General features: G+C 38.3%; 1 protein-coding gene across 1 annotated transcript in view; it reads left to right on the top strand.

The window, feature by feature from the left end:
• LOC128641680 (folliculin-like) overlaps positions 1 to 11548 on the top strand; it is a 42873-nt gene extending 31325 nt beyond the window's left edge. Inside the window, exons 6-11 of the mRNA XM_053694213.1 lie at positions 2090 to 2250; positions 5756 to 5847; positions 6631 to 6815; positions 9159 to 9272; positions 9367 to 9490; positions 11370 to 11548. Of these exons, the coding sequence (XP_053550188.1) occupies positions 2090 to 2250; positions 5756 to 5847; positions 6631 to 6815; positions 9159 to 9272; positions 9367 to 9490; positions 11370 to 11548 (855 nt within the window). The remainder of the gene's footprint in view (positions 1 to 2089; positions 2251 to 5755; positions 5848 to 6630; positions 6816 to 9158; positions 9273 to 9366; positions 9491 to 11369) is intronic.
• Positions 11549 to 19889: the final 8341 nt, after the last annotated feature.

Raw genomic sequence — 19889 nt, 5'->3', positions numbered from 1 at the left:
CACATAGTAAGGGGTGTCTCTATAACTAACATCTCCTGTCCTACTATACCATACTATCAACAGTTAATCACACATTTTTTTAAATAAATAAAAAATAAATTATTATACTTTATTTATAAAGCGCCAAAATATTCTGCAGCCCTTTCCATGGGTACAATTTGTTTAAATAAAACATTAATACAATTCTTGTAAGAGATAAGACAAAATTTGACAAATACAATAGAAATTGAGGGCCCTTACAAGGGTGAGAAACAGGAGGTGAGGACTGCAAGGGTGAGAATGATGTTAATACAGAGTTAGATTAGGGCAATTATTAGGTAAGTGGAATTCAATTGTTACTGAGTTGGGTGGTAGGTTTCCCTAAACAAAAATGTCTTTAGTGAGCGTTTAAAAGAGGACAGATTAGTGAGGAAGTGATGGTAGAAGATGCAAGGAGCAGGTCATTGTTGGATTTTAGTGGGTGGCCCGGGGTATATTTGTTGATTAGTGAGGATAGGTAGTGGGGGGCAGCGTTGTTAAGGGCTTTGTAGGTCAGGGTGAGAATTTTGAATTTAATTCTGCTGTGAATGGGAAGCCAGTGAAGGGACTCACAGGGAGGTGCAGCAGATACAGAGCGACGGGAAAGGTGGATTAGCCTGGGAGAAGCAATTAGGATATATTGAAAGGGGGACAAGCATGAGAGAGGAAAGCTGCTAAGTGGGTTATTGCAGTAGTCACATCGGGAAATTACAAGGGAGTGGATTATTTGCTTTGTGGTGTCAGTGCTTGAACGGGTGAATTTTGGAAAGATCGCATAGTTGGTTGTGGAAGGATGAAGATTGCGATTAGATGTGGAGGATGAAGTACAGGTTGGAGTCAAGTGTAACTTCAGAGGCTGTGGACTTAGGGTGATGGGGTAGGGTGATAGTGGTGCCGTCAACTGTGATAGAAAAGTTAGAAATCAGAGTAGAGCTTGGGGGGGGGGGGGGGGGATTAGAAAAATCTCAGTCTTGGACATGTTAATCTTTAAGTGATGAGAGTCCATCCAGGAAGAAATGCCTGATAAGCAGTTGCTGATGTGAGAAAGGACTGGGAGAGAGAGGGGGGGGGGGGTGGAGAGGTAGATCTGGGTGTCATCAGCATAGAGGTGATATTTGAAGCCATAGCTGTTGATAAGTTAACCCAATGAAGAAGTATTAATGGAGAAGACTAGAGGACCCAGGTCATAGCCTTGAGGTACTCTAACAGACAGAGGGCTGTCTTGACTCTAATTTCCTCAGCCGTAGGCGCTGTACACACCTCTCACCTATTGGCTGTCTTGACTCTGTAATCTATTAAGTATAGATGTTTAGGTCTCACATTGAAGCGTTATAAAGGAGCAGTAATAAAATGTTTTAAAGTGCTAGAGAATCCCACAAAAGGATTAAACACATAGGACCCCATTTATCAAGCTGTGAAAGCAGCTTTGGGGCCCAGGGTTTCAGGCTTGCGTAAAACGCTAGTTAAGTAGAGCGGTCTTAAGACCACTGCTGCTTAAGCTCTCCGCAAAGTGTGCAGAGTGAAATCATCCGATCTGCTCGGAATGATTGACAGCCCCTGCTCGTGGGCGATTGGCCCCAGCAAGCAGGGTACAGCATTGCACAAGGAGGTCCAGTGGACATGTTCAAGGTAGCGAACCATGTCCGTCCGTCCGACCGTTTTTAAATGGAGCCCATAGTGTCAATGTCTATCTTAATGTGGACTGTATTTGGTAGCTATGCACATATGCCAGTCCAGAGCTGAATTTAACTATGCATTTAACTTCTTTGTGGGTGTTAAACACATAATTCAGTTCAAGCAATAGTGCAAAAATAATTTTTTTACGCACATTAGGGCATTTTGTTTTACTGTCCTTTATGTCCCTTTAAGAAGCCCAAAAGCTACACATTTAAATACTTACTGTTAATGAGTGAGTAAAACATAATTTAAGTAAATTACATTTTACTTACATTACTTTTTTTTTCTTTCTAAAAATGTATTCATTAGGAGCTGATGTGAGTATCCATCCATTACTATTGGATGTTAAGGATTAAACACTAATGTACCAATACAAAGTCAGTGTCTCTTGCAGGTATTTGATGCGGAGCAGTTCGGCTGCCCCCAGCGCCCACTAAGGATTAACACAGCATTTACGCCATTTTTGCACCAGCGTAATGGAAATGCTGCCCGCTCCTTGACCTCGCTTACAAGTGATGACAACCTATGGGCATGTCTGCATACATCCTTTGCTTGGTAACTATGCAAGGTTTTTGACATCTCACTAACATTGATGTTGGTTGTAAAAGATACCAAATTACTACTGTACAAATGGATCCCTTTTTTTTATTTTTATTTATTGAAATTTTTTAAAATTTAAAGAACAGAGTATAAAACTCAGAACAGAATAATATGATACATTAAAGGGACAGTCTAGGCCAAAATAAACTTTCATGATTCAGATAGAGCATGTAATTTTAAACAATTTTCCAATTTACTTTTATCACCAATTTTGCTTTGTTCTTTGGTATTCTTAGTTGAAAGCTTAACCTAGGAGGTTCATATGTTAATTTCTTAGACCTTAAAGCCCACCTCTTTCAGATTGCATTTTAACAGTTTTTCACCACTAGAGGGTGTTAGTTCACGTATTTCATATAGATAACACTGTGCTCGTGCACGAGAAGTTATCTGGGAGCAGGCACTGATTGGCTAGACTGCAAGTCTGTCAAAAGAACTGAAAAAAGGGGCAGTTTGCAGAGGCTTAGATACAAGATAATCACAGAGGTTAGAAGTATATTAATATAACTGTGTTGGTTATGCAAAACTGGGAAATGGGTAATAAAGGGATTATCTATCTTTTAAAACAATAAAAATTCTGGTGTAGACTGTCCCTTTAATAGTTAAAGGGTTATGAAACCCAATTTTTTTTTCTTTCATGTTTCAGATAGAGCAGGGAATTTTAAGCAGCTTTCTAATTTACTCCTATTATCAATTTTTCTTTGTTCTCATGGTATCTTTTTTTGTGAAAAAGCAGAAATGTAAGCTTAGGAGCTGGCCTAACAAATAAACAAGAGATAGCTGTAAATGAGGAATTAAAAACTTTCCGAATTTAATGGGGAAATTAAAGGTAATATTTAAACATTTTATTTACAAATCTCAAGGTCTTCCTTTTAACAAGAAAATAACATATTTAACTAATGTAATGTTAGCTTTGCTCTTAGATATTATAGTTGACATTGTCTCCATTTGAAGAGTAAATGTTTTTCTAGTATACATTTCTGCTGACTAATAAGGAATATATTAAGAACTTCAACTTTGTTTTAGTTAATGTTGATAACCTGATATAATAAGTGATGTCATACCTTTATAAGGTTAGGTTCAGAATTGTAAAGTTGCAATTTATTTGATAAAAAGTTAAAGGTCTACTTGATATTTTTGTATAATATAAAAAGATAGATAATGCCTTTACTATCCATTCCCCAGCTTTGCATAACCAACATTGTTCTATTAATATACTTTATAACCACTACAACTGACGGTTTCTAAGCCTCTGCAGGCCACCCTTATCTCAGTGCTTTTTTTTTTAATGCTTTTAGCAATCTTGCACTACATCCAGACAGTACAAGGTCATGTGTGTCATATAGCTAGCATTGTGTTCTCTACTGTGGAGAATGACAGAGCTACAATAACCAGCGCTAACTGGCTTAAATGCAAGATTGTAAAAAGATAAGAAAGCACTGAGATAAGGGACAGTCTAGTCTGCAGGGCCATGGATGCAGGTAATTATAGAGGTAAAAATATATTAATAGAACTGTGTTGCTTATACAAAACTGTGGAATAGGTATTAAAAGGGTTATGTATCTTTTTTAAAAAATAACAATTTTCAAGTAGACTCCCTTTAACTGCAAATAAACTAATTTGATAGGAATTGTCACCTTTTTAGAGTACCATAAAGGTCAGGGTGACATTATATCATTACCACTAAAAGTTTAAATCATAATGCAAAAAAGGAACATTGATAGCAGACAACCTAGTCTAGTATCACTCATAAATTAAAAGGAACATATCCACATGCAGTTAAAGGAATGCTTTGAGATTTGTATATAGTAACTCCTATATAACTGGCCCCAACAGAAAATATAAGATGAGACAATAGGCTTTTAAACCTAGGTAAACCCAGGTTACAACATAATAGCACTTTTTTATTTTACGGAAACTAAAACATTACTCTGTTTTCTTCAATATTTAAACAACTAATATAATTTAAAAACACATCTGCATATTATTATCAGGCTAATAATTGCTTCAATACATCATTATATCTAGTGTTTACTGTATTTAGTACCAGATTACAAGTGGAGCACTATTTATCGCTTTCGCTCAATGTCTAACACCGATCAAATAAACGTTTAATGTGCGTGAGTTATCGTACATATTTCAAGTTGAAAGTAAATAGTTTGCGTGCAAGCGAAACCCGATGTGCGCTGACTGGATATCAGATTAACTTCTCCCCAAGGACTTCAATGGAATGTGCGTTTAAAGAAAACGCTTATTGATCGCTTGCTAACCCGACACTATATTAAACCCGAGAGAAGTTTTTAATATTTCACATTCCAATGTTCTTCACATACAGGACAATGTTCTTTGTATTTTAAATAGTTATTTCTCTATATATCTATATATACTTATACATGTGTGTGTGTATATATATATATATTTATTCATATATATATATATATATATATATATATATATATATATATATACAGTGTATATATATATATATATATATATATATATATATATATATATATATATATATATACAGTGTATATATATATATATATATATATATATAAATAAATATTTTACATTAATATTATCAGATATATATTAAAATATATATTTTAAAAATAAAATTATCTTCTATTTGCAGATGATTGGAATGTAAAATATTTACACTACCTTCGTATTTAGCACTACAGGTCTAACACTGTATCAGGTTAGCTCACATGAAGAATTAGTTATCTTAAAGTGCATTATGTAAATAATACATATAAAATATATATTTTTTTATTATAGATACTGTAAAAAATACCTATATATTCAGGTGATTATTTTTAGACTTTTTAAGTATATCTATAACACTGGTTTTCAAACCTGTCTTCAGGCTTACCTAACAGGCCAGATTTTGAGGATATCTGAACTGGAGCACAGGGAAATAATCAGATGATTAGTAAACATGGTTATTTTACTTGCTCTAACCCAAGGTAATCCTGAAAATCTGGCCTGTTAGTCAGGCCTAAGGACAGGTTTGAAAACCAGTGTTATAGATATACTTAAAAATATTATATAATATTTATATAATGCGCCCTAAGATAACTAATTCTTCATGTGTGCTTACCTGACACAGTGTTAGACCTACAGTACTAAGTACGAAGGTACAAGGATATGCTCACGCACATAAGGATGCACACAATGCTATATGTTCCAGGTGATATTAGAGACTTACCTAGGACTCCATAGAAGACAAAGTTGGATCCTGGATAGTTGTTATTATATCAGATTTCTAGATGCTACAGCAGTTGTCCAAATGAACTAGTGATCACTGATGCAGCAGTATTAGTTGAGCGTAGAACATGCTTTTAACCTTTTTTTTATGCACAAAAGTATATTTAGCCTGTTTTATTGGCGCGGGTCTGATAGCAATGTGTGAGTTCGTTGTATTTTGTCTTGTAACAAATGCTTGTATTTGTTGTAGGCTGCTAAAGGCTTGCGGCTGTCGTCTAACGGAGAAACTTTTAGAAGGTGCTCCTACCGAAGACACCCTGGTGCAGATGGAGAAGCAGGCAGGTAAGGGCAGATTCTGCTACTCAATATTAGCAATGATTAGCAAACAGTATTCAGTTTAGTAAGTAGGGAAGGTTCAAGATCATACAGTAGGGGAGACAAAGTTAAATATGAAGGGTACAGGCAGTGGTGTATGTAGTTTTTGTGCTGCTCTAGGCACTGTGAGACCTGCGGCCCCCCAACACTGACTCCTTAACAATTTTGCCACGGATATTTATCAAAATTGATGCCCAGGGACACATGGAGGGTTCACGCACCCTTACTAGACAAACAAGGATCATTAATTTAAAAAATAAAGAGTAAATAAAATGTATGGAGTATTTTACTGTGCAAACTCTATGATGTTGGTCTCTGATCAGGTAGAAACGTTGGACGCCCCTGGTAGAATTCAATTTAAAGTTCTTTGTCAACTTTCCTTATTGAGGTCCTGGGATTTCCCAGCTTCTGACTATGGCCTTGATAATCAAAAACTCGCTACCCTGGGGAGAAATCACACAAAATCTTTGTGATTTTTTTTAGATTTTATATTGTTAAGTAGGAGACGCTCCTTCACATAAAGAACACTATATAGTGATGGCAACATATTTCCAGATAAAGTTTCTGTTAAACGAGCAGCAATGCACTGCTGGCAAGTTGAACACATCTGACGAGCCAATGACAAGAGGCGTTTATGTGCAGCCACCAATCAGCACCTTTAACTCATTCTACAGCAGTTGTTTGTAATGCGCCTTTGACATATAAAAGCGGGGATCTTGTCTCTGCCTTATTCCTGTGACTTGCTTGCAGATTTGGAAGAGGAGTGTGCAGCCTGGGAGTGTTCTGAAGTGGAGGAGGGAAGACCAAGGCCACAGCCAAATGTGTTGGAAAGGCGCGAACTCTCCAAATGTCCCACAGAGTCATCTGTGCTGTCTGAATGGAACATGACAACCAGAAGGACAGCTGTATTCAGATCTCTTAGGCACATGAGACAGGTGAGATCAGAAAGTGTGTGTGGAGCACTAAGGTACTTACGTTTTGATTAAAAGGACATGGAAGTAATGCATTAAAGCAGTGATTGACAAATCTGTTTAACATTTAGGAGCCAGTAAGAATATTTAGATACAGATCTATGAATAATAACCCAAAAATGTATGAGCCAGGGGTAAAATTCTAGGAGTTAGTGGCTCCCTGGCCCCTGGGTTTGTCGAGCTCTGCATTGAAGGGAATGTAGCATTTCTGCCCACTCAACTATGGATAAACTGCTATTTATTCTTTTGCTTATTTTTTTGTTTAACTTAGGATTTTACCTGCTCCAAATCACACATGAAATCATTTGAGAACTTTATAGAAATTTACAGGAACATTAGAGTTGTATATATAAACAAAAGAAAGGTTCTTTATACAATCTATGACACACATGCCAGTGTTTTTAATGGAACTCGGAGCACTGTACAAATGGGGGAACACAGCGGCTGCACTTGCCAGTTTACTGCCCGGCTCCCAGTGTGGTAGCCAGGCCTAGTTAGCCTCCTCTTCACTCTTTGTGCATATGGACTGTGCGCAGTGTTTGCTTCAGAGACAGCACATCATAATCAGGGGAACCAAAGCAGCAGACACTAGCTGAGAGGCCCAGTCAAATGGGCATTCAGGGCCAGTCCAATATTTATTATTCTATTTATTATGCTAAATGTGATTACAAACTGAGGCTTTTTTGGACAGAGCAGGCTTTATTTATTTATTTTTTGTTTTGCTTGAGTTTTTTTTTTTTATATTAAGAAATGAACTAGAAAAGATTTACATACAAAATACGCAGTTTTGAAATTCAGAGCTAAAGCGGTTGAAACGCCAGCTGAGTATGTTCACCTTCCTTGATTATGGCTGTAAATTAGTTTGTGTGCTGCTCTAAGCAATCACTGTTGAGCCTGGTCAGGCTAATTGTGGCAGAACCTGATTTTCGAACTCTTTGGTAAGCTTGGAACACACACAATTTTCATAGGTATTTTACACAAAAAGCAAACAAAATAATCAGTGTATATTCCATTGCTATTTAATTTCCATTAATCTTTAATGAATTCAGGGGGAATTAAAATTTGAATTTATGTATCGTTAAAGCGACATGAAACCCACAAATTATTCTTTCATGATTCAGACAGAGAATACAATTTTTAAAAATGTTTCCAATTTACTTCTATTATCAAATTTGTTTTGTTCTCATGTTATTGTTTGTTGAAGAGATATCTCAATAGGCAGCTCACACATGTCTGAATCCCTACATGACAGGAAATAGTGCTGCGATCTAGTGCTCTTGCTAATGTATAACATTGTTGCAAAAGTGCAGACACGTGCACACTCCTGAACTTAGAAGGATTGATTTGGAAAGAATCCCAAAAAAGAGATGCAAATTTTAGCACTTATTAGAGGCTAGGTAAAGGTTAAAACATAACTTTAACTCACATTCCCATTTGTAGCAATTTATTTTAATAAAAGTTATGTTTTAACCTTTACTCAGCCTCTAATAAGTCTGGGCACAGAGTGCTATAATTTGCATCTCTTTTTTGGGGATTCTTTCCAAATCAATCCTTCTAGTAACTGATGGATGCAAGCACCACTCCCAAATACAGGATACAATTATAATAGGAGATAATAAATATACTCCAACTAAATAAATAAGTGATCGATTGGGAGATTGCCGCTGTTAGTGTGTTTTTCTTGTACACTACTGAACCTACCTGCCTGCTTTTCAACAAAGGATAACAAGAACATGAAGTAATTTTGATAATAGAAGTAATCTAGAAAGTTATGAAAGAGAAAATGTTTTGGTTTTATGTTCCTTTAAAGTCAGCTTCCGCCAAGCAGCAATGTACTATTGGAACCTAGCTGAGCACATCTGGCAAGCCAATGACAAGTGGAATATGTATGTAGTCACCAATCACCAACTATCTCCTAGCAGTGCATTGTTCTGTAGTTTACTTTAACCTCTTTGCATGGGTCAAACACATAGTTAAAACAAGCATTAGAGCAGTAATATCATGCGATTACATATTTGAGCATTTTCTTTTTGTATTTTTATGTCCCTTTAATAACGCAAACCCTTAAACTGTATCCATCTGTCTTAAACTCCATTAAAGCACAAACACCCAGTCATTCTCTTTACTGTCTCTTTTGTTTCGCACATAAAATCCTCTCCTCTAACTTGTAAGCTCTTGTGATAGGACCTTAAATGTCTACGGGACAAGTATTGTGTACTTCCTCTGTAGTCCTACTGACTGACCATGATGATACGTTTTGCATATATTTTTTTTTATTGTAAATCTTTGAAAATTGGTTATTTGTAGGTATTGGGTGCCTCTGCATTTCGCATGCTGGCCTGGCATGTTCTGATGGGAAACCAAGTTATCTGGAAAGGGCAGGATAAGGAGCTAATCGAGTCTGCATTTGATGTGCTCCAGGTATGTACTCAGCTAATATGTCATGTTTTATACAGAGGTATTTATGTCTTTTCATTTATAGTCATAGTCATTTGCTATCCTGTGTCCCCACTAGGCCATGTTGCCAGTAGGCTGTGTTCGGGTGATTCTATACAGTGAGCAGTATGAAGATGCCTATAGGTGCAATTTTCTTGGGCTGAGTTCTCAGGCAGAGATCCCTCCTCACGTACAGACATCAGGTGAGTCTCACATTATAAGAACTTAAAGCATTTAGTTATTTAGATGTTTCCTAATAATATTCAAACTAGTTTACCCTTATGGTGTTTATAATATTACAATATAATAATAGTATAATATATTGTTCTCAACCAGTTTCTAGGTGAGTTTTTTGACTAGCCCTGAAGCATAAAATGCTTTATATGGGTACAATTATATAATTTTGTGGGTGGTCTATCAACAGGAGGACCTGATTCAGGTTCTGCTCACACTGATACTGCCTTAACCAGACTTGTGACAGTGGACTGAAAAAGTCCTTCTGTCATTGAGACACCTCAGTTTTACCTCCGATTCCACCGGGTATGTTAGTGTTAAGCAAGAGCTGCGGCATCAACTCCCTCTTCTTCTCTAACTCACTGTTTTTCACTCCTGCGTCGGACAACAATCTTAGGTAGGGTACAACTACTGTTCGTCTCTGAAACTTTGCTCCTCTTAGAGAGGATCCTAAACATTTCCAGGTGTGGCTTTTCCCCCGTTATGTTGGAGTGTGTAACAGCATCGATCCCGAATGTGTCTCCCCCACTCATACGCTTCCTAAGTATGTGCCAATGGCGCAGTCACAAAATAAACTTAGGCATCTGATTAATGGCACTCCACTAGCCACTACCAAAATAAAGTCATACAACAAAGAAGAAACAGAAGCCGGTCCGAAGCTTTTCATAACAACCCATGTTCCTGTTAGGGTCTTAAGGTTGTTTACATCATTTCACATTTGTTTGCAATTCCTTAAAGGTCATATCATTTACTTGAATCTTGTCTAATTCTCTTTGAGATATCAAAATCCTCATAAACTTTTGAGTTATAAATTAATGGAGACGTGTAACTCCTTTAGTAAATTAGTAGGGGGCGGGGTTCTAAAATATTTTTATCATTACAGCTCATAAAAGCAATTTTATAGGCTAACGTTAGTTTACATAAGACATATTGTATGGAAGATTCAGTAGGGTGCCCCTACTTAGTTTATTGTGCTTTTCATATTTAGAAAAGTCATACTCAATTTCCTGCAACAGCCAACTCCCACACACTAGATGAGTTATGTCACTACTAGCCAACACATAAGGGCACCTATGATCATTTATCAGATTTGTTCTATTACAGTTTGAGTCACGTTTTGCTTTCTACAGTTGTTTCTTTTTGAAAGTTCACTTTAGAGCTTATTCTATAGTTCAGCACCTAAAATACCATTTAACACGAGACTGTAATTGACTGAATTTTGTTTAATTATCTATTAATTTAATTATATAATTGTTACATTGTAAGATTATCATTTAATATGAAAGTTCTCACAATATTGTGCACAATACTTATTGTATACACACAAGATTGTATATTGGCCCTCAGGAGTTGTGATTTTCTATGTTATTCCTCTATCTTTTACTACTATTTTGCGGCTTTCTTAGTCTTTGTTTTCTTTTCGTTGTCTTTTCTATATGTTTTTGATTAGATATTGACACTAAATTTAATAAAGATAATTTAAATCTAGAAGATTTTATGTCCTTGGCTGTATTTTTCAGAGTCTTTTCCCTTCCTTTCTGCTTGTTGTTAGCCACACGGTACTTTCTATATACTTATGCAAAATGTCTGCTCCAGTCAAGACTATGGGTGGTGAACCTTTTTGAGAACTTATGTCCTAGCTACTAAAAAGCTAAACAATGATCTTCCAGGCAGTATTCTGCTAGCTGCTGGCAGTATCAGGCTAATGCAGGACAACTGTGCATGCCGGATTATGTGTGTGCCATCTTGGGCAAGTCTGCCAAGGTTTTACCACTCCTGAGCTTACAGATCATGTGGCAAGACTTGGGACTACCGTGATAACATAGTAATTCTCTGATTTTTCCATAGAATTTGCAGTTATGGTAGATTTCCGAACGGCACCTCGTTCCAACCTGTATCCAGTCTTGTTTGTGGATGATGAGCCACTCAGCAAGTATGAATTTGAGGTGGCCAGTGGAGGTCCTGTCGTAACTGACCGGGGTAAGTTATCTTTTTTACAGAACAGACAAGTATCAGAAGCCGGTTAAACATGAACAACATGACCCTCCAACAGACCTCAATAATAATGTCTTACTGATAAATTATCTTTATATAGTTTATGTTACCAGAACGTGACTTCAGAAAACGTCTGTACATGCTGTGAGGTATATATATTATATACTAAATGTGCTAATAGAACAACAATAAAGCCTATACAAATGTTACAATAAATGCAGCAATTTAAATGATTCCTCAGAAAAAGATTATATAGTGCAACATTGTATTACCTTCACTTGACAAAATGTCCCTTACGTGTGTATTGCTGAATATTGCTCTATTTAAAAAGGCAAGTTCAAATGGCCCTGCCAGGCACCAGGAAAATATGATAATCAAGGAATGTACAGGAACCTAGTATCTTTTATTTAAACATTTAACAAAGTGATGGTAAATCCTTGTGTTTGTGAAACGCTAGGATTTACTATTGGAAAAAATAAAGGGGTCTTTCTTTCATGAAGTATAAAATACTTGGCACCATCTGGCCTGCACGGCTATTTGCTAAGAGGTGGAAACGTCACCTCTCAGCAAAATAGCACTCTGCCGTGGGCTGCCTGAGGAGCTCAGTGCGGCAAACAAATAAAGGAGCTTTCAGCATGAAGTATTTTATAGTTTGTGACTGTAAGTCCCCTTTATTTGTTCCACTGGTAAATCCTAGCATTTCACAAACACTAGGATTTACCATCACTTTATAGGGGTATGAAAACCAAAAAAACATTTTTTTTTCATGATTTAGGTGGAACATACGACTTTCCAGTTTACTTCTATTATCAAATTTGCTTCATTCTCTTGGTATCATTTGTTGAAGGAGCAGCAATGCACTACTGGTTTCTCTCATGTAATTGGCAAGAGTCCATGAGCTAGTGACGTATGGGATATACAATCCTACCAGGAGGGGCAAAGTTTCCCAAACCTTAAAATGCCCACACCCACAATTCAGTTTTACAAACTTTGCCTCCTATGGAGGTGGTGAAGTAAGTTTGTGCTAAGATTTCTACGTTGACATGCGCTTCTCAGCATTTTGAAGCCCGATTCCTCTCAGAGTACAGCGAATGTCAGAGGGATGTTAAGGGAGTATCACCTATTGAATGCAATGGTTTTCCTCACGGAGATCTATTTCATAGGTTCTCTGTTATCGGTCGTAGAGATTCATCTCCTACCTCCCTTTTCAGATTGACGATATACTCTCATATACCATTACCTCTACTGATAACTGTTTCAGTACTGGTTTGGCTATCTGCTATATGTGGATGGGTGTCTTTCGGTAAGTATATTTTTTATTACTTAAGACACCCCAACTATGGTTTGGCACTTTATACACTTATATAAAGTTCTAAATATATGTATTGTACTTATATTTGCCATGAGTCAGGTTCATGCATTTCCTTGTGCAGACTGTCAGTTTCATTTTTAGGGAAAATAAACATATTGAGAAATATTTTTCTTACTTGGGGTTTTTAGTCTTTTTTTCAAATTGACTATATTTTTTCTTGCAAATTGTGGGTAGTTCTAGGCCCGCGGGTGCGCCAAATGCTAGACTTTATTGCGTAATTTTTGGTGCGAGAATTTATTGGCGCGAAAAGTACGTCCGTTGACGCAAGTTCGTCATTTCCGGCGTCGTAGTTGACACCGGGTCCTTACACACGGTTGCGTCGTTAGTGACACAAGTGTGTCATTTCCGGATATTGTTGGCGCCAAAAAAATTTCAGTTACGTTGTGCGTCATACTTGGCGCCAAATTTTTCATTAATTTAATACCCCCATTGCTATTTGCCTCTTGCCTTTCTCTATGTCAGAGGGCTATGCTTTTTGCATTTTTTTTCCCATTCCTGAAACTGTCATATAAGGAAATTGATAATTTTGCTTTATATGTTGTTTTTTCTTTTACATTTTGCAAGATGTCTCAATCTGATCCTGTCTCAGAAGTATCTGTTGGAACTCTGCTGCCTGATATAAGTTTTACCAAAGCTAAGTGCATTTGTTGTAAACTTGTGGAAATTATATCTCCGAATGTCATTTGTAATAGTTGTCATGATAAACTTTTACATGCAGAAAACGTGTCCATCAGTAATAGTACATTGCCAGTTGCAGTTCCTTCAACTTCTAATGTACATGATATACCTATGCATTTTAAAGAGTTTGTTACTGATGCTATTCAGAAGGCTTTGTCTGTATTTCCGCCTTCTAATAAACGTAAAAGGTCTTTTAAATCTTCTCACTCAGTTGATGAAATTTCAAATGACCGACAACATAATGATTTATCCTCCTCTGATGAGGATCTATCTGATACAGAAGATCCTTCCTCATATTTACACTGACAAATCTACTTATTTATTTAAAATAGAGTATATTCGTTCTTTATTAAAATAAGTGTTAATTACTTTGGATATTGAGGAAACCAGTCCTCTTGACGTTAAGTCTAGTAAACGTTTAAATGCTGTTTTTAAACCTCCTGTGGTTACTCCAGAGGTTTTTCCTATTCCTGATGCTATTTCTTACATGATTTCTAAGGAATGGAATAAGCCAGGTACTTCTTTTATTCTTTCTTCAAGGTTTAAAAAATTATATCCTTTACCAGCAATTTCTATAGAATTTTGGGAAAAGGTCCCTAAAGTTGATGGGGCTATTTCTACTCTTGCTAAACGTACCACTATTCCTATGGAAGATAGTACTTCCTTTAAGGATCCTTTAGATAGGAAGCTTTAATCTTATCTAAGGAAAGCCTATTTATATTCAGGTCATCTTCTCAGGCCTGCAATTTCTTTTGCTGATGTTGCGGCTGCATCAACTTTTTGGTTGGAAAATTTAGCGCAACAAGAATTGGATTCTGACACATCTAGCATTGTTCGCTTACTGCAATATGCTAATCATTTTATTTGTGATGCCATTTTTGATATAATCAAAATTGATGTTAGATCCATGTCATTAGCTATTTTAGCTAGAAGAGCTTTGTGCTTAAATCTTTGAATGCTGATATGACATCTAAATCTAGAGTACTATCTCTTTCTTTCCAAGGTAATAATTTATTTGGTTCTCAGTTGGATTCTATTATTTCAACTGTTACTGGGGGAAAAGGAAATTTATGCTTACCTGATAAATGTATTTCTTTTTCGATACGATGAGTCCACGGATTTCATCCTTACTTGTGGGATATTCACCTCCTGGTCAGCAGGAGGAGGCAAAGAGCACCACAGCAGAGCTGTATAAATAGCTCCTCCCTTCCCTCCCAACCCAGTCATTCAACTGAAGTTAGGAAGAGAAAGGAAAAGCCAAGGTGCAAAGGTGTCTGAAGTTTTAACAAAAATTTAATAACCTGTCTTATTAGAACAGGGCTGGCCGTGGACTCATCGTAATTGAAAAAGAAATACATTAATCAGGTAAGCATAAATTTCCTTTTCTTTTTCAAGATACGATGAGTCCCACGGATTTCATCATTACTTGTGGGGATACAATACCAAAGCTATAGTACACGGATGAAACCGGAGGGACAAGACAGGGAACCTAAACGGAAGGCACCACTGCTTGAATAACCTTTTTCCCAAAAACAGCCTCAGTCGAAGCGAAAAGGTAACAAATTTGAAAAATTTAGGAAAAGTGTGAAGAGAAAACCAAGTTGCAGCCTTGCAAATCTGTGCAACAGAAGCAACATTTTTTAATGCCCATGAGGAAGCAACAGCCCTAGTGGAATGAGCCGTAATTCTTTCAGGAGGCTGCTGTCCAGCAGTCTCATATGCAAACCGGATGATACTCTTCAGCCAAAAAGAAAGAGAGGTAGCTGTAGCTTTCTGACCCCTATATTTCCCTGAAAAAATGAGAAACAAAGAAGATGATTGACAAAAATCCTTAGTCGCTTGTAAGTAGACTTTAAAGCACGGACTACGTCTAAATTGTGTAGCAGGCGTTCCTTCTGAGAAGAAGGAATAGGACACAAAGAAGGAACAACAATCTCCTGATTAATGTTCTTGTCTGAAACAACTTTAGGAAGAAACCAGTTTAGAACGGAAAACCACCTTATCCGATGAAAAATAAGGTAAAGAGAATTATATTGTAATGCTGAAAGCTCAGACACTATTCTAGCAGAAGAAATGGCAACAAGAAACAAAACTTTCCAAGATAAAAACTGAATTTGTATGGAATGCATAGGTTCAAAAGGAACCCCTCGAAGAACTATAAGAACGAAACTCAAACTCCAAGGAGGAGCAATCGGATTAAACACAGGCCTGATTCTAGTCAAAGCCTGACAAAAAGATTGAACATCTGGTACATCTGCCAGACACATGTGCAAGTTGCAACAAAAAGATAAAGCAGAAATCTGCCCCTTTAGGGAACTCGCTGAGAAACCCCTTTCCAATCCTACTTGGAGAAAAGACAAAATCCTGGGAATCCTAACTCCACTCCATGAGTATTCAATGGATTCACACCAATAAAGATATATTCGCCATAACTTATGGCAAATCGTTCTAGTTACAGGTTTATGTGCCTGAATTAAGGTATCTATGACCGAATCAAAGAACCCCCGCTTGGATAAGATTAAGTGTTCAATCCCCAAGCAGTCAGTTGCAGAGAAACCAGCTTCGGGGGAAGGAAGGGTCTCTGAATGAAAAGGTCCGTCCTTAAAGGAAGCTTCCAAGGTGGCAGGGATGACATGTCCACCAGATCGGCATACCAAATCCTGCAAGGCCACGCAGGAGCGATGAGGATCACTGATGACCTTTCTGATTTGATTCAAGCAATTACCCGGAAAAGAAGCGCAAACGGGGAAAAATAGATATACTAAGCTGAAGGACCAAGGAACTGCCAATGTATCAGCTCAGACTGGCCCAGGACCTGGACCCGTACCCCAGAAACCTGGCATTCTAACAAGAGGCCATGAGATCCAAATCCAGCCGACCCCATTTGAAAATCAGGTTGGAGAATACTCCCGGATGGAGTTCTCCACTCTCCCAGAAGAAAAGACTGTCTACTTCAGAAAATCCGTTTCCCAAGTGTCCACACCTTGGGATATGGAGCGCTGACAGATAGCAAGAATGAGCCTCCATCCACTATATAATATTTTCCACCTCAGCCATGGTTAAGGAACACCTTGTTCCTCCCTGTCGCTGACATATCGTTCGTCTGAAAAAGGATTGAAACTGTGCCGAAACCAACTGAGGCCAGATAAGCAGAGCCTTGAGCATGCTCTCAGATCCAGGAAGTCCTTAGAAAAAGAACATACTCCGCCTGAGTCCATACTCTGCTAAATCATGTTCCCCTGAATAGGTGATCCAGAGACAAATAGAGGAGACAAATCTGCATAGTCCTCCGTTCCAGTGCCTGAGTATGCCTTAACTACATAGGCCTGAAGTAAAACTAACAAACGGAAGTTAAAGGAACACAAGACACTACTCAGTTGATCAACCTCAGAAAAATGAAAGGTAGAGTAGACCTCACCGGAAATTGAACCTGCAACCCTTGGGTTGTTACAGAGTGCAGCCACAGCGCATGCCGAGTTATCTGTCCCGGCTATTGTCCGTTGTCGTCACCATCAGTCCGAATACTCCTATGTACTAAGCCACTGAATGCCGAGAAGTGGACTGAAGGACTAGGCTCAAATTGAGAGGACTTAATTTCCTGACCACAGTCAGAAAAATCTTCATTGATATGGAATTAGTCATGAATCCTAAGAAAACTACCCAAGTGCTTGGGACTAAGGAACACTTTCCCAAAGACACCTTCCACCCGTGAGATCATGGGAAGTATAACACCATATCCGTGTAAACCCTGCTTGCTGCAAGAAGAACGCTGGAACCAGGATATCAGTCAGCTAGGGCGCCATTTTAAAGTCCCGTAACTGAAGCACCGCCAATAGCAATCCCCGAGTCTCCGTAAGAACTTGGAACTATGGTAAGGACCGAAGGACACGAACAGGAAGTGTTTGTCCAGGAAAGGCAAACCCTAAAACTTGAGACTATTCTCGAGAACAGCACATGAAGGCACTTGTGCTAGAATCCACTGTTGTCATTAAATTGACCCTCTAGGAGTAAAGGAGGAAGGGAACAAAATAAAAGTTTCCATCCTGAAGAACAATACCCTTCTTAAAAAAATGGTCTGAGGATTTCTGGTTTACGAAAACCACAACCCGATCAGAAACTGTACCAGTATTAGAACTGGAACAATCACTCCCAGGTCTGAGAAGTCTCCTACGCAGTTGTAAAGACGTCCCTCCTATCGTCTGATCTTCAGAAAAGTCTGAAAACAGAAACTGCCTCTGAGAGAAAAACATTTGAGCAAAAAAACGGAGAGTCCAGCCCCCTATAAGATCCTTTAATTCTGGATCGGGACATGGACATCATACTGTCTGTGAGTCAACAGCAGTCTATATCGTTTCTGTATTTTTTTTTTTTTTTTTTTTAAATTGTCGTCCAGCCAAGTCCCATCAAAGATGCTCCTGGCCAGGAATCGCCAAAATCTTAGGTTTAGAACATATATCCGTAAAACAAGGCTCTAACCATAAGGTCCCAAGAGCCGGAACAGAACCACCTAAGCTCCCAGCTTGATAACTGGCAGGGATAAATTGAATAAAGGAATTAACCAATATGAAAACCTTTATCCAATCCTGGATTTTATCCAGGAAAGCTACTGACTATAGCCTCAGGCAACACATCAAGACAATATGCCAGGGCACTAGCAACGGTAGCAAAGTACACAGATGGTTTCCTGGTGTATGACCCATTCCATAGGACTATCCTCTAAGTGTATAGAACTTCTCGTAGTGATATTTACAACTACTCCTTCCCCCCAAGGAATGACGGTCCAGCCTCCTTAGCTGAGTCGGCTATGGGAAACAGTCTTGAAAACATAGGGAATGCCTAAGGTACCATTCCTTCTAAAACTGAAATTCACAGCAACATGGAGAACCCCTTAGAATAGCAATTCCTCTAGCAATTGCTTGTCCCTCGCGGAAAAGTAAAGAATAGAGTGTGAAGAAACGCAGGGCACTGCATGTGGGCCATATAATTTCGACTGAAAACTATAGGAGAAATATGTGGCCATTGCTAACAGACTCCCAAACAGCAATCACCATAGAGGGAGTAAACTCAAACAGAAAAAATAAATTTGAATTAATAAAATCTTCACTTAGGAAAACAATACTGTACCCTAAAAGCGGCAAAGGAACTCTATTCTCGCATGCGTTTGCTTCATCCTCAGACACAAGGGAGGAAGAAACAAATAAACAGCTGAAATGCATTTATAAAAATGTACACAGAACAAAACCGTTACTGTCTCTTTAAATCTTAAAGTAACTCCGTTTTGTATGTCTTTGTACCATCCTACGTCACAAAGGATGAATTAACAAATAACCAGCCTCTTACTCTTATAAAGTGTAAACACCACATTGAGGTCATTGTGTGCTTTACAAACTGACACATAATTAAAACAGTTCTGGACCTACTGAACTTCAGCTATTGTGCTGAAGGTGTCCCAGTGACTAAGTTAACAGAATAGCCATCAAAACCTTTAAACACGTCTGCCCCCCTGATGTTTATAAGTCCTGCCCTGAGTACTATATATCTGTTTAACACGCTCTACCTTCCGATATCTTAATGGAGGTAGCGAGCGCAGCTGACAAATGCTCCTAGAGCTCTGCCCCTCGTGGGCGTGACAGCACTCCAACTCCCGGCACGCTGACTGAACTGCGGCCAAAGATGGAGGAGAGGGCGCAGAAAAAACGGCGGGAAGAAAACTCCGCCCATCGTGGGCGTTCCCGCATCAATCTCCCGATCGCCATTAAGATCTTATAGATCTGGTACCGGGGGATATAACTAAGGCCTAAAAGAATAGCTGAGTATGCTACCGTATGACAGACAGCCCAGAAATAAAAGTTAGCCGTTTCTCCCCGGTCGGCATAACTTATGTTAAACCTCCGGTAGGAAAATAACACAGACTTCCAGCCCCCAGTGTCTGCACAACATAGTGCTCTCTCAAAAAGAGATCCCCTCACATAAAAGAGCCCAATTTTTATAGTAACCCTGGACATGTGAAAGTATGCAAGGTTAACCATCTCCCGGTCGGCATATTTAATGTTAAAACCGCCAGGAGTAAAATGACACTGATTTCAGCCATCTGTATAACCACAATAAGGAGCCCAACTTTATCTTAGCCCTTGTATGTGATAGTATATAATATAGTGCTCACGTCCTTCTGAGAGAAAGATGTCCCAGAAATAAAAAGGCAGCACTTACCTTGAAAGCTGTGCGACAGCATGGCAGTCCAGCAGGTTTTCAGAGGTCCTCTCCCTCCCATAGCCCTGTGGACTAAGATCAGCCTGAGTTAAAAGTGCTTAGGCTATCTATAT

Source organism: Bombina bombina, chromosome 11 (assembly GCF_027579735.1).
Source record: "Bombina bombina isolate aBomBom1 chromosome 11, aBomBom1.pri, whole genome shotgun sequence".
Classification (NCBI taxonomy): Eukaryota; Metazoa; Chordata; class Amphibia; order Anura; family Bombinatoridae; genus Bombina; species Bombina bombina.
The sequence above is the reverse complement of the archived record's forward strand: the minus strand, read 5'-3'. Positions and strand labels throughout refer to the sequence as shown.